General features: G+C 38.6%; 1 protein-coding gene across 14 annotated transcripts in view; it reads right to left on the reverse strand.

The window, feature by feature from the left end:
* The window catches only part of TCF4 (transcription factor 4), a 316,652-nt gene that overhangs the window by 102,686 nt on the left and 198,623 nt on the right, over positions 1-15,343 (reverse strand). For 13 of the 14 annotated variants that reach the window (XM_039542741.1, XM_039542744.1, XM_039542751.1 and 10 more), the window contains one exon: positions 15,041-15,090. In XM_039542741.1, the coding sequence (XP_039398675.1) occupies positions 15,041-15,090 (50 nt within the window). The remainder of the gene's footprint in view (positions 1-15,040; positions 15,091-15,343) is intronic. The other variant, XM_039542743.1, reaches the window with a different exon arrangement.

A 15,343-nucleotide genomic window follows, 5' to 3' on the forward strand; every position in this document is an offset into this window, starting at 1 on the left:
GTTAGAGCCCAGTGTAAGGGCAGGGTGGGGGAGGGGAGGAAGTTAGCCATTGGCTGCTACTGTATTCACAGTCTGATTTTGTTCCCCCTGCTTCCTTTATCCTACTTTGATGCCAAGCTGACTGCAGCATGCCCATTTCGTTTCAGGCATGTCGGCCAAAAAACCCACTGTCCTACTGTGCAACTATAAGTAATCTGTTTTGATATTAGTACCTCAGTGTGTAATGTAAGAATCAGATGTCCCCAAACTATGGATGCTCCAAGGGGGTAGGGGGGCTGTCTTCGGAATGAAGGATGGTGGTTATGAGGCAGAGCCTCGAAGGTGTGGCATTAACACTAGGGGGGTAGAGGGAGAGGGGATGGGAGGGACAAGGATGGGATGAACCTCAGAGGCTAATATGGGACAGAGACAACCCATGGAAACAAATTCACTAAAACACAATATATGAATATGACACTACATGCCCTACTTCGTGTTATTTCAGATATCTGCAATCTGTATGTTCTTTGTGTTCTCCTTTTCTAAATGATTGACCCAGGGTCTCTAGTCTGTAATCTTAATAACTAGAGCTTTAAAACTACATTTTCCTTTCATGGTTTCATTTCTGTAACGCACAACTGGGGAAGTTCTTCGGAAAGAGGCTCTCAAAGACTACACTTTCCAATCTAAGACCAAGGCAGGAAAAAAAATCTGGATTTGAATGGGGAAATTGCATCAGAACTGCTTTGTGAAATATAAACAGGTTTGGTTGTACATTTCTGAATCCACTTTGCTCCTCTTTAACAAGTGACTCTTGATTTTTGTTTAGACCAGAACCAAATGTAATGCTTTTAAAAGCTTAAACATACACATTTATGCATTCATTACACAGTGTTAAATCCAATTTGTTCTTTTTACTGTCACAGGAAGCACATGTTTAAAGCAATCTGTTTCCTCATATGAATGCTTTCCTGTCTGTTTGAAAAAAATTGCAACACACTTTACCCCAAGTAACCAAGAGGTGATCATAAATATCCCTAAATAGCATTAAACAGATATGAAAGACATTAACACTTGCAGAATGCCAAAGTAGTATTAAAAAAAAATTCTAACAGATGCTCCTAGGTCAAAAAGTGAAATGTGTGTTTCCTGAAAAAACACTCTCATCAGAATCATAAATGAACTGTGAGTGGAAAAATGAGGTGTCGCAGAGCAAAGTAGAGGATCTTTTTGGTGAAGAACTCTAAAACACCACTGCCAAAGTGTGGCTGCAATAAAAGAGCCAAAATTAAATGGAAGTTTGTTGAAGACCAATATCTTTTGTAATCCACAAGGTGGCAATGACAACAAATGAGGGCTGACTAACCCAATCTACCCTAGCGCTGTCAAACTTTCACTGAGAAAGATCGTATCACTACAAACCAAAATACAAATGTAGGGCCACTCAGGGAAAGGGGGTTAACTCAGCCAAACTGGAGTTGAACCAGACAATTTAACTTTGCGTATTCACTTTGTGGCTTACATTTGGCAGGGAAAAGATGTTTTCATCTGGAAACATAGTCAAATCAAGGGAAATATGCAAATCTGGTTTAAGACACTAAAGTTATCTAAAACCCTTTAAACAAATCTTTTTGTGGACAGATACACTTCCCTGATTAAGAATTTAGCTGCAGCATTACAATGAGAATGTAACACAGGAGTGCAGGCTAGGAATTGAGTAGGTCTTTGAATGCTCCTAAACCATCTGTATAAACAGTTGTATTATCTGCTCAAAATTCATCAAACACCAGAAACCTTTAAACCATTTTCGATTTCTGACAGAAACAAAAACACAAACAGCTATGTGTAATGTTAACACACCCAGCCCTGGTCTGTCTTTCCCTCAACCAGCACAGAGTTTTAGTGCTCCTTGAGTAACTCATTCGGCCCCACAGGGAGGGGAGTGCCTCATGTCACTGAACAGTGACCCCCTGTGGCCAATTAAGGAGTTGGTGAAAGTGACACAGGGCCATAAGGGTTCAGGGGAGGGGAGATTGTGGTTAAAATTAGAAAAAAATATGGGGTACAGCAGCCTCGGGATTCTGATAAGGTTACAGCGGAAGCCCTACTATTAAAAAAAATCAAAGGGCATTGTTGATGTATTTTTCATAATTTAATAATCATCTTATTGTGGCTCATTATGACCCTGGAATCTCAAAACAAAGATTTTACATTACTGAAATTGATTTATTTCCATTATGCGTACAGCCCTAGTTATTGAAGGGTTGCTCCTGAGTGCTGAGCTTTGTAAAAACAAATAAATACCAATTTCCGCCCTCACCCCCCAAAAAAAAGTTGAAGTAATTTTATTTGTTTTTGTTTTGTCTGTTTTTTTAAGTCATTATAAGGCCTAAACACTGAGATATTGCCCAAGCATAGGGATGCTGCCTATCTCTAGCTTCAATAAAAATGCTTAGGGTGGGGTTTGTTTGTTTTTTTCAGCTGTTGATAAAACCATCTGTTTGGAGTGGCAAACATTCTGTATTCTTTTCAAAATAAAAAAATATAAAAGATACTGTAGGGTTAATACATTTTATGCCAAGAAAATTTCATGGATGCTTTGCTAGACATTTAAACACATTAATAATTATTAGTGTAATTTGTGCAGGTTTTTTTAATCTAATCTAATCTAATCATCATGACAAAAAGTATTTCTGCATATTTACGTTATCAGTGAAAATGTAAAAATACTTTGCAGCAAAAGTAAGTGGTCCTGTGATATAAAGAATTACATGGACTTTGCTAGCAAACTTAAGTAAGACAGACTGGGTATTGATAGGATCCCAGAAAGTTCATGATTTACTTTCTCATTAATGTGATCTTTTCCCCACCTACATATTCATTTAGTTTTTGGATGGAATAAAAAATTTTAAACAAAATACTTCCTAACGAAAGAATTCCCAAAGCAAATACCTGAATTCCCAAATACTGTCCACTAGAAATATTTAAAAGAAAGTTACAATCTGAAGTTACTTACTACATAGAGAAAGAAATAGAAAGGAGCCATTTTTCCTGTCTAAATGTCTTGTACTAAAAATTATCCCCCAAAGCACAAGTTCAAAGAGAGGACTAAATGCCAAATTCTTCCCTCATTTGCACTTGTGCAATCCCCCTGACTTCCTCTGGTAACACTGGGATTCAATGGGTGTAACTTGAGGCAGAATATGACCCTAAGGATGAATCTACAAATCTCATTTTCTTTTCTTTGTATATAAGTCATTTCTTTTCATTACAGCAGGCATTCAATTCATGTCCCATTTGAACAAAACAAGAGCAACAAACAGAAAAAAGAACAGTGAAATGCCTTTACAGATCCTGTGAAAGGTTAAGACTGGGCATACATACATTTCCAAATGTAGTTCCACTGGTTTCAATGGACACTATGTAGGATCACGCCCATAGTGACAATTTTTGTTTCATGAAGCAATTTCACTAAGTCCAGATTCACCACTCCTTTCATTCTTCTTTATTATATATGGAATTTCAGGGAATTCTGTTTCACTATGAGAGCTCCACTATACATATATATATATGCTTTAATGAAAGAGGAGAAAATACATTACACTGAAATTTTGCATCTCAAGTTTCAGCCCAAGGAATATGCACAAACTCCCCACAAATAGGGTGTAATATGCAGGCTCCAATACAACCATAATTCCAGAAGGAAGAGTAAATGCTGCTATGCAAAAACTACAATTCTAAAAGTGCTGCTTAAGAAAAAAATGTGCTAGGTACTTACAGTATTTCAGTTTGAACTTATAGCAGGCATTTAAGAATCCTCTGTATTCAATTGTCAAAGCCCTAGGTCCATGAGAAACACTTTGTTGTCCTCTGCACTACCTACATTACTCTGAAGAGGGAGTATATGCTCAAGCAAAACAATAAAAACCACAATAACCACATGCCTGTGTTACCAGCTGCTAAGAATAGTCCTTTCATTACTGCTGTTTTGGGCCCAAACAGTTAAATATTTAGAACTGTTTGAATTTTGCACTACATTTTATTAGAAGTTAAAACATTTAAGGCCCAGGCATAAAAAAACATAGCATGCTTTTCAAATGCTATTTTGTGTTTAAAGAATTATATATAATTTATTTAAACACACACACAGTTTTATCAACAGCTTCACTGAATTTTAGTGTGTTGGGGGAGGGAGGGGACAAAACCCACATAACACATTGACTCTAAAGAAATGCTTTATACTTTCCAGTGCCACAATTTTCAGCAGAACATCTTTTAATCAGTCAACTCATTGTTTGACAGTAGATTGAGATTTAATAATGTATTTGAAAAAAGTTTAAAGCAGGGATCGGCAACCTTTGGCACACGGCCTGTCAGGGTAAGCACCCAAGCGGGCTGGGCTGGTTTGTTTACCTGCCGCGTCCGCAGGTTCGTCCAATCGCGGCTTCCACTGGCTGTGGCGAACTACAGCCAGTGGGAGCCACGATCGGCCGAACCTGCGGACATGGCAGGTAAACAAACCAGCCCGGCCTGCCAGGGTGCTTACCCTGGCGGGCCGCAGGTTGCCGATCCCTGGTTTAAAGAAATATTGCAAATCAAGAAAACTCTACACAACAAGATTTCTACTAATTGAAAAAGTGCCGGTTTAAGTTAACATACTAGAAATGTTCGTATGAAAATATGAAGTAAGGGCTCAATTTTGCCCTTGGATACACTGAGTAGAAGGCTGAGAAAGGATGTAAGGCAGCAATGTGTGTTATGTGGGCATTGGATGACGGGTGTTCTCTCGTGGTACATAAAGTATATACAGAGAGGTGCATAACATGGCCTACTGGTGATGGGGATTCTGAGAACAGAGGACATGTCCACAAGCTCCTATGAGTGGCACACACATGTCAGCACTTGTAATAACATATACACTGCTCTTAGGCAAAGGAGCACTACACATAGTGCTTAGCAGCACATTGCAGTAGTCTTCTAGCCAGACTGCTGTGGAGCTAGCTAAGCACTTTAGCCCTCAGTATTTACTGAATTATATAAAAATGTTCTAGCAAAGATCCCCAAATTAATTCCTTTTTCTTCTCAACCCATCACCTAATGCCTCCTACCCAATCCACTATTCTGCTTCCTTCTTTCTGAGTGCTTTGGTTGTTCCCCTTACCCTGGAGCCAGTCATGAAACCCAACACTCCTTATGCATATTTTATCTTTCTCCACTTCATCTGTCCTCCATCTCTGATCTAACTGAAGGTCAGTTCAGACAGACCCCTAACAGATCCCACCACCTTTGCTGATACTCTACCAAATCCATAATGGGATTTCAGAACGCCTGGCATTCACTGCTCGGCCTGCTGCCATTTTCAACTAAAGTATTTCAGGGCTTCCCTGGGTCAGTGATAACCCAGAACACACTGCACACTTCTAACCCCAGGGAAGCCCCAGGATGCATGACATTTGAAGATGGCATTCAGCCCAGAAGATGCTGCCAGCAGTGATGATGCTGAGATCCCACCATACTGTTAATTTTGTGAGTTAGATTTCATAGTAGGCGGACCACTGGCAGCAGCAGAAGCATTTGAACAGATAGGAAACACACTTCTCCAAATTGATTTGAAAAACTCCCATTTGGTTAAATTGGATACTTGAAGCTAAGGTTTAGGACAATTCATAAGGCTGACTTTTAAAAAATAGCTTAGTCCTCCTCTAATGTTTAACATTAGCATACATTAAAATATACAGCGAAAGCATAAACTGAATGCCTCATGGTTCTCTGCTCCCCAGCTCTCCTCAGCCAAGTTATCACAGACTTCTCTCTCCCATCCATTAACGTGTCCTTCCCATAGGAAACCCACACAACCAGACCTAAGCTTTAGGGAAACTCCAGATGGCATCACAGTAACATTTTCATTATCTTAGTTTTGGAATAAGATAGAGGTTTCCCAGGGCTCTGGGACTGAGTCATACACTCACTTGTCTGCGCAGATAATGAGGTCAAAGCTGTTATGCGTGTAAGCATACTCAACATCAGGTAAGAAATATGCCTCCACTATGAATAGGGACACCCTTATATATGATAAATAAAGAGGAGGGATGGTCTTGCGGTTAAAAGGGGAACGCAAGAAATCTGGTTTCAACTCCTGGCTCTACCACAGATTTTGGGTGTCACCTAATTTCTCTATGCCTTATTTCTCCATCAACAGAAGCGAGCTAATATTTGTTCCCCCCTATTCTGGGGGGGTAGGATAGCTCAGTGGCTTGAGCATTGGCCTCCTAAAGCAAGGATTGTGAGCTCAATCCTTGAGGGGGCCACTTAGGGATCTAGGGCAAAATCAGTACTTGGTCCTGCTAGTGAAGGCAGGGTCCCTTCCAGCTCTATGAGATAAGTATAACTCCATATATTTGTTTGGCATAAAGCCTTCAGGGCAAGGAGTGTTTCTTACCATGTGTTGTGCAGTGTTTAGCACAATGGGGTGCTGACCCAGTTGTCATGACCTTCCTCTCTTTTTCTCTACTTTTAAAACTTTTTTTAAATAAAAGTCCTTATGGTGATGGAAATACCCTTGAAAACATGAACCAAGAATCACTACACAGTGATGCCTGACTGAAGCTGCCAAGAGTCTGCAAGAATAAATTTAAGAGGTACAAACTGGTCCCATTCATCTCAGCGAAGGCCCTGTGGACTCTATGCTCCTGCAAACACAGCATTTGGGATTTTTTCATTTTGCAGTTTTATTGCAGCCAGGCACCCAACATACTGGCCCAGCTCTGCTGGAACCAGCTGGCTTTTTTGGGTGTCCAGTTTGTCCCTCAAGGGGAAGTTACCTGGATTATAGTGCCTGCTCCTTACACTGTTCCATGGAGCCAGACACCAGTGCCACTGCAGCCAACCTCCTTATCTTCCCTCTTCTATGGACTGCAGGCTGACTTCCCTCTCTGATGGACTCAGACCAAGACAGCTACCCTAGTACTTCAAAGCAGTTGTTGCAGTAGCTAGCAAAGGATTCTGGTGCATGCTTACAGACATTTAAAGGAAGGCCCATTGACTCATTTGGAGACCAAACATCCATCTTTACTAGAGAAACCCACTGAATTTTTAATCTGAAAGTTTATGGGTATACAAAATTAGAAGACTTTTATTAAGTGGCAGTTCCATAAATGAAAGCTCTTCAAGCATCACACTACTGGTATCCCTCAAATAATTAGGGAAACACTAAACACACCCTGCATTTCGGATATTGGGATCTGCTTGACTGATCTACAGAGAAGTCAAAGCAGATTCCTTCGCCAAAGATGCAGTCAGCTGATGAATTCATTACACAGTTACAGGTGTTCAGGAACAGCTGTTTAAAAGAAGCCAATACTTCTCAATGCAACTGGATGACAACACAGATGTGTCTTCTTCTGCCTTATTTTTAATATTTGTCTGGGATGAGTGGGCCATACACAGAGATTCTACCACTGAAAGGAAATGCCATGTTAACATGACAGGAAAAAATAATCTGAAGCTTTTAAAAATCAGTTTTCACATCTGGATTGGCTTTACTTTGCTTTACTGGTATTTTTATTGACAGAGCCCAAGCTATGACAACAAAACACAGTGGCTTTGTGACTAGAATTGCACTCCAAGCCATTTGGACCAAAAAGCTTTGGTGGCAAAGACAATGCCAATGGAACTGGAAAAGGTACCTAATGAGAATGTTAAAGTTGCAAACTCTGTTAAAGCCTCTTTGCTATCTTATTGGAAGAAATGGGCACTCAACATCAGCCGCTCCTGTTCCATAATGAAATTTGTTGGCTTGCATGTGGCAAAGTTTTAAATAACTTGTTAAAGCTCAGAAAAGACTCCAGTATTTTCCTTGCTGAAAGTGGTTCTGCCTTTGCTGAATGCTCCAATGATCAGCATTGGCTTACTCTGAACGCTTCTCTCCAGGGACAGCACAGAACATAGATTTCTCAACCTGAGGGATTGCATCTCCTCCTGGGGAGGTAAAAAATAGGTATCAACTGGTTGCAACCTCTCTGCTCTTCCTATGTTGCTAAGTGAGAAGGAAGTACCAGCCAGATGGCCAAAGGACCCTGGGATGGTCCTTGTGACAGTCAAGGTCCAGACACTCCAAGGGGAGAACTCAGCACGTTTAAACTGCAAAAATGAGTAGTCAAAGCAACCAATTGCATACTGCATTATTGTATTATAAAAGTATATTGAGTAAGGTCTTTTATGAACACTTGTAATGTTCTGAACTTGATGGCCATTATGAGATTAATATAGACTGTGATTATGACTTTATGTATTTGGATATAGAGAGAAAACTGATACATAATCGGTGCTCATAACTGGTGGCGCAGTTTCACCTTCATCTTACAGCAGGGTGGTGGTCAGTCAGGGGCTGCCTCCTCAACCAGATAGATGAGACTAGCTCCAAGCACCTAGCTTGGTACAACCCAGGAAGAGACAACTGGTGGGCCATTAGAGTTAACGGGATGACATTGAGACAATTAGGGATTTCCCCACTTTGAATATCTCTAATGAAGAAAACACAAATTGCGAGCCCTTTTAAAATGGAAGGGGTTTGAAGTGAAAGGCAACCAGAAGCTGAGGGCCAACCTCTAGGTAGGAGGCTGCCTGTGAAACACTGGATCCCCCGTTCACTTGGGGGATATGTTGAGGAAATGTGCAAAGGCAACAGGTAACTTGTATTAGAAAGCGGATCATATCTAATATAGGCTGTGTCTACAAGCAAAGAAAAACCTGCGGCTGGCCCGTGCCAGCCGACTTCAGTTCACAGGGCTCGAGCTGTGGGGCTCTTTCATTTCTGTGTAGACATCTGGGCTCAGATCTCTCACCCTACAAGATCCTAAAGCCCAGGCTCCAGCCAGGAAACGTGGGACTGGAAGGGCTGTTGATGTTGCCTTCCAAGGCATAACTAGGCTGGCAGAAGCCAGGGTAAGACACTGGGCTGAGTACTAGTGTCAGGGATCTGAGCCACAGCAGCACAGCATTTAGGCTCCCCTCGGTTACAGGGCAAGTGGTGACAGAAGCCCTCACTGGCCTGGGTGATCCCCCGAACGTCACAGTTCTGGTGGTGAAAGGAGACAGTTGAGAACTACTGAATGACACAATAATTACTGCATTTAATAACACGATTTACAAGTCTAAAATCACACCACACAGAACAGAGAAAATCAGATTACTAAAGATATCAAGTAGGCTTGTTCATGCTACTGGAAAGCTTTATTACAGAGAAAGATAACTTAAGACTTGGAAAACTTATAAGCAGCCATTGTTTGAAATGTTGACCTGGTTTCATCCTCAGGAGCAAAGAGCCTCACTAGAGCATGTGAGTGACTGGAGGGAATGCCATGATTTCTCTTTTTCTGAGCTTCTCCCTCTTCAGTCCCAATCACCCCTCACATTTCTGCAGGACTAAAATTAAGGTAGGTTGCATTCCTGACTATTCATCCCAATAGGCTTATTTAAAATATCTCACCCACTCTGTTCACAATCAAACCAAGTTAAACACTATGCCACGTGCATAGGCTACTTGCATCCTAAACCTCCTACCAAGAGATGACTTCTCTGTCCTTTTAAAGTTATCAACTATTTTACTCTGTTCCTGGCAGCTGTTGCAATAGCTAGTAGGTTTGGGCAATTAAGACGTGCATAGACTTTCGATTCTCGGGTACAAAGTCATTGTGATGGAGGTCACTTAAACTTATGAAACCTCAAATCTGCTTAAACCTTAAATTCTAACCTGAGCCTTAAGGCCTTACTCAATTAACCACACTGCATATATCTTTGTTCTTTATTTCTGCATACTACTCGTCCAGTAGGCTCCTCCCAAATATCCCTTCTAACTGCTCTCTCTTTCCTTCTAGTCTCATTTTCACGTCTTCTTTCATTCCACATCCTAAGCTTGGAATGCTATTGTTTCCCTTCTTCCATATGACCATGCTCCATTCACATCCCCTTTTAAAGCACATTTGTTTCACAAAGGCTTTCAAGAATGATTTTCCCCAACAAGCCCACAGGACTAAGAGACTGAGCTTTCATCTGGTGTATTATGTGCCATAACAATTTTGTCTGTGTCCAGTTTAGATCATAAATTCACTGAGGCTGAGAATGTATCTTCGTTTCAATAGCATAGAAGACACTGGAAGTGCTCTACACTGTATGTATTATAAAATAAATTAATAATCATAATAAAATACTCATTTCAGACAAACAGCTCTTCTTGCAAAACTGCATCTCAAAGAGGTGAATTAACAATTGATCTTTTCACTCCCAGACTCCATGGGCAAAGCTGTGGCTCTCAGTGTGCGCAAAAAGAGATCAAAGTTGGATGAGCTGGCAATTTGAGGATTAGGGGACTCTCTAGGTGGTGAAAGGCTAGTGTAGCCAGCCCTACATCTTCCCCTCCTGGACCCTCAGGGTAGGAGGCATAGAGTGAGAAAAGAAACCATTCCTCACTTTTGTGTCCATCCTATATATGCCAGATTTCATCCTCTTCACTCATGGAGATGGAGGGAACAGTATGGCCCATTGTGTTTTGCTCTCAATTTTCCAGTGGTCAAGATAAGAGGAGCAATATAAGATATACCTCATGAGCACTAGGTACATATATTAGTAAAAGGTCAGATGTGATTAAACTGCCAGTGACCAAAATGGATAAAAGCTTCAGGTTACAGAGGAAGGAAACTGAAGATAAGGAGATACAAATACAGCAGAATCAGGAATATTTTGGTCTGGAATGTGCTGGCTAATAAACTTCTGTAGCAGATTTCATCAAAGATTTGCAAAGCACTTTACAAAGGTAGATACTATAATTATTTTTATTATGATATGACCTACACACCCAGGGATCTGGGTCCCTTTATGCTAGGCATTGTACAAGCACATAGTAAGAGACACTCCTTGCCCCAGAAGATTATAATCTAGATAGTCAAAGGAAGTACTGTCACCCTATTTACATATTGGGAACTGAGGCACAAAGGGGTTGTGACATGCTCAAATTAACACCACAAGCCAAGCAGAGTGAGGAACAGAATCTAGATCTCCTAACTACCAATACGATGCTCTGAAAGCTAGGTCAAATTGACAATGTGGAAAACAAATCCAGACTTGAAACTTGAAATTGGCATGAGTTCCTGAAACCAAGAAAACAGGAGAAGCTGAGATATTCCTTACAAAGGGCAACATGAATGTGTTAGGGAAAGATATTTTGTACATGCTATGTGAAATAGCATATCGATTTACCTAGGAAGATTGATTAGGTAACATAATATTCGGTAAGTATAGAGGGTGTTGGTATGAAACAACATTCTGGGACTTGTATACTTATTTAAATCCAGTTTATTGGGGTTCAAAAATGTTATTCCACCCCAAGTTACAAGTTTGTCCTCTTCTTGCAACGAAACGTATGTACAGCCCCCAATGGGAATAAGGGCTCAGCTACACAGTGCTGATAAAGAGCTTTGAGATCATAAGATGAAAAGTGTCATTCATTCATTCATTCATTCATTCTGCCAGACTGGAGCTTGCTGTGGAGGCCAGACTTATATGTTTTCTTTCCCCCACAGCCACTGCAGTGTTTCTGAATAAAGACAAGGCAGATCATGCACTGTTTGGAATGCACCTTGTCACAATAGGGTGAATTTTTAAAGATGACATTTCAGCCTTAACTCTGAACTTTGTGTTTAACTCAGAACCTAATACTATTTGAACTCTGATATTTTTACAGTTTAATTGCCTTTGCTTTCAAAATCAACCATCATTTTCAGTAAAAGCAAGAGACAATGTATTTGTTACAACCGATCGCAGAAATTTTGTATAAGAGCATTTATATATTCAACCAGCTGAAACTGTTTCCCAAAATCCTTTGTAACCCATCGTATAAATAATAGTGAGACCAATTTAATACAAGTATTTTAATAGAAAGACAATAATATTTTCATCCTATCAGCTAAATGCAATGTAATCTATTTACTCAATTTATAAATGCATATTGTTTATCCAACATAACGGTCCCATCTAGGCTAATGTTTCAAGGTGTATCACACACATATACTCTGATCCTTTTAAAAGATGCATTCTTCTTTTAGGGATGACAATGGCTCGGATTAAATCTATAAAGTTTGCAAATGATTTCTCATGATATATATTAATGTATAGCACAAAACCAAAGCCAGTCATATTTATGCAAACACACTTATGTTATGCATCTCTAAGAATCTTTGTTATATTCTTGTCACTGAATATTTACATTTAATTTATCACATATTCTGATTAGGTAACACTTTGTACAATTAAAGTATTTTGGGGGGAAATTAGTGGCAGAGGGGAGGTTTGCGGGTTTTGTTTTGTTTACTGTATACCTAGTAAAACACAATTTCAAATTTCACAAACTTGAGGGGTACAGTTCACCTTAAGAATTATTTGGCCTATAAATATTATTTTAAAAAGAACCCAGGTTCTATGAGTGTTTAAAAGGTTAAGTATTTCAATAATGTAAAACAGAATTTTTAAAAAAATGTTTAAAGGAGGAAGAGGTTTGATATGATTGTGCACAAAAGTCAAATGCTTCTGGTTCTTGTGAGTTCAGAATCTGCCCAAAGCAAACTTTTACTGCAGAGTTTTAAGACCCTGACTGTAGAGGTTTCTAATAGAAACACCTATCAACCTTATCTCCACAGTGAGACTAGACTGCAGACAACATCATAATAAAACTCTCTCCTTATGACAAGAATACAACAGTATCTGTAATTATCCTGAAGTGGTTTGCTGTCTACAGGGAAATATTTTTAATTCATAAGAAATTATGGAAAATTTTTGTATGACAATGATTAAGCAAGTAGAAAACAGACATTATAGCACACAAATAGATTGTGTATCAGAAAGAAATCTGCAAAATTCTGAATCCTGGAAAAAGCTAATTGTTAATTTTAAAGATAAGGTAGAAAATACAGCACTGCATCTTTAAGAATGTGTGCCTTACGGCAAAAGTATGTCGCTTTTACAGCACAAAGCTATTCTGCCATTCCAGAACATTCAAAGATACATTTTACTGTATTTAATATTATCCATATTATGTACTGGCTTCCTTCAAAATGTAAACAGCTGTGAGGAATATATCATTTGAGGTTGTCATATAAGCTATTAAAAGCTAAAGTTTCATCTAAATTAAATCCACAGCTAACTTCAAGCATAAAACCACTCATAAAATCCCCTTTGAGGGGGATATTAACTATTTCTGTAAAGGGCCAGTAAAAATACATAGCTAAGAAAACTTTAAAAATAGGTATAGTGACTTTTTAGTAAAAAACTTTTGTTTTCATATTTTCCATATTTCAACAATAAAATGATACATATTCATATATGTTCAATATGACACACAACACAATAATTGGAACATTTAAATTAATTGTTCCAATTGTAGCCATGTAGGTCCCAGGATATTGGAGAGACAAGGTGGGTGAGACAATATCTTTTATTGGACCCACTTCTGTTGGCGAGAGAGACAAGTTTTCAGATTTACACAGAGCTCTTCTAAGCTTCTCTCTCTCACCAACAGAAGTGGGTCCGATGAAAGATATTATTACCTCAGCCACCTCGCCCCTCATATTTAAATGGTGATATGCATAGTCTTTCCCTTTCATATTTCAATTTTATTATTTCTAAAATGAGTAGTAATGAGACTACAGTTTCTCACATTCACAGGTGTAAATGAGCCTCTTTAAAACATGTTAGTTTGTAAACTTCAATTTTAATTGGGTTTACAATAAAAACAAAAAATCCATCTCAGATTAACAAGTTAATTTGTTCATATATTTGGCTACACTGATTATCACTTAACACTTCCTAATACTCACATTTATAGATAATGGAAATATGGTTATGATGTGAAAAAAGTTGTCCGTTTTTCTGAATACGATTTTTTTGTTTACAGCTATTGATTTGAAAATCTATCCAATATATTTTTTAGCACAGATGTAATGCTGTATCCACATATATAACAGTGCAGCACAAACAAAACTAATGGGAAGGTGCAGAGAAAAATATCATTCTTAGTCATACTAAAACTTAGAAGCTATACTTATTGTAATTCTTTATCGTCTCTATTAAGGCTATTATAAATGTACAGTACATTACACTGAGATAAATAGCTTTAAAAGCTGTAATATACATTTGTTAATTTTTTTTTTCAGCAAAAATAAAAGAAGAAGAAAAAGAAGAATCTATCAAATGTTGGCAGATGAGAAAAATCAAATGAAAAGTTATTTGGATCACATAAGAAATGATTATATACAGCTGAAGAGACTTTTCAGCTTTTAATTGCCTGTGATATAGATTTCAAGGTAATCACTGAAAAAAATGTATCTGTTTATCTGAGATAGTATCCATATTCCCACAAAAAAAAGTTAATCAAGGATATTCATTACAAGTATATATCATATTTGGTGCGGGGAAAGAGTGGGACTCTGAGTAATTATTGACTATATCTTTATTTATTAAATAACCCATAATGCCTTTGGCAACAGCTGGATTCCACTGGTTGACACCTGGTATCACACATGTAGGCAGCTACTGATGCAGTTACTTTTATAACTCTAATTCAGGTACATCAGTAGAAAATAAAGATGTTCTCCCTGTATTCTGGGCTGAGACCCATGTAAATTTCTCATAAATCCTTTCCACAAATCTCTTTTAAAATGCAAATCCATAAATCATCATAATACTGACAAAGAAGTTAACCAACACGTGAAACTAATGCTCATTCTATCCAGAGCCACGTACAGGTAACTACCCAAACTTCAGGCATCTTTCCAGCGCTCTCTTTGGAGTTTCCCCTGCTGAAAATCAACATGACCAAGACATATTTGTCCTCATCATGTAATTAATCACTTCAAAGTTTGGTCAAGTGACAAGATTTTTAGACTATCCTTACCTTGTCTACAGTCTTTATTGATAAATGCTCTACGAGCTTGGAATTGGATTCACTTATCCACTTTTCATCAAACAAAGCAAAAGAAAACACAAACAAGCTTGGCAGACAAGCAGTACTTACTGATGATGGTAAACCTGGAGGAACTTTTCGAACTTTCTTTGTTTGTACTTCTGAAAAAAAGATAAAATGCCATTGTAAGACATGTTTTCTTTGAAATTTGCCGAACAACAAGCTACCTGATTATGCTTCTTACAGCTTTAGTCTAGACTTTTAGCATTTTGGTAAAATAAAATGGACACCATTGCTACTTACTGAGATCAGGAAGTTTGATGGAAAGTTGCCGGGAAAGAGTGAATGTGTAGATTTGGAGTGTTAAATAATTTGTTCCCTCCTTAGATGGTTTTGTTTTTAAAAGGACCCTTG

The sequence above is a fragment of the Mauremys reevesii genome, linkage group 6 (assembly GCF_016161935.1).
Source record: "Mauremys reevesii isolate NIE-2019 linkage group 6, ASM1616193v1, whole genome shotgun sequence".
NCBI lineage: Eukaryota > Metazoa > Chordata > Testudines > Geoemydidae > Mauremys > Mauremys reevesii.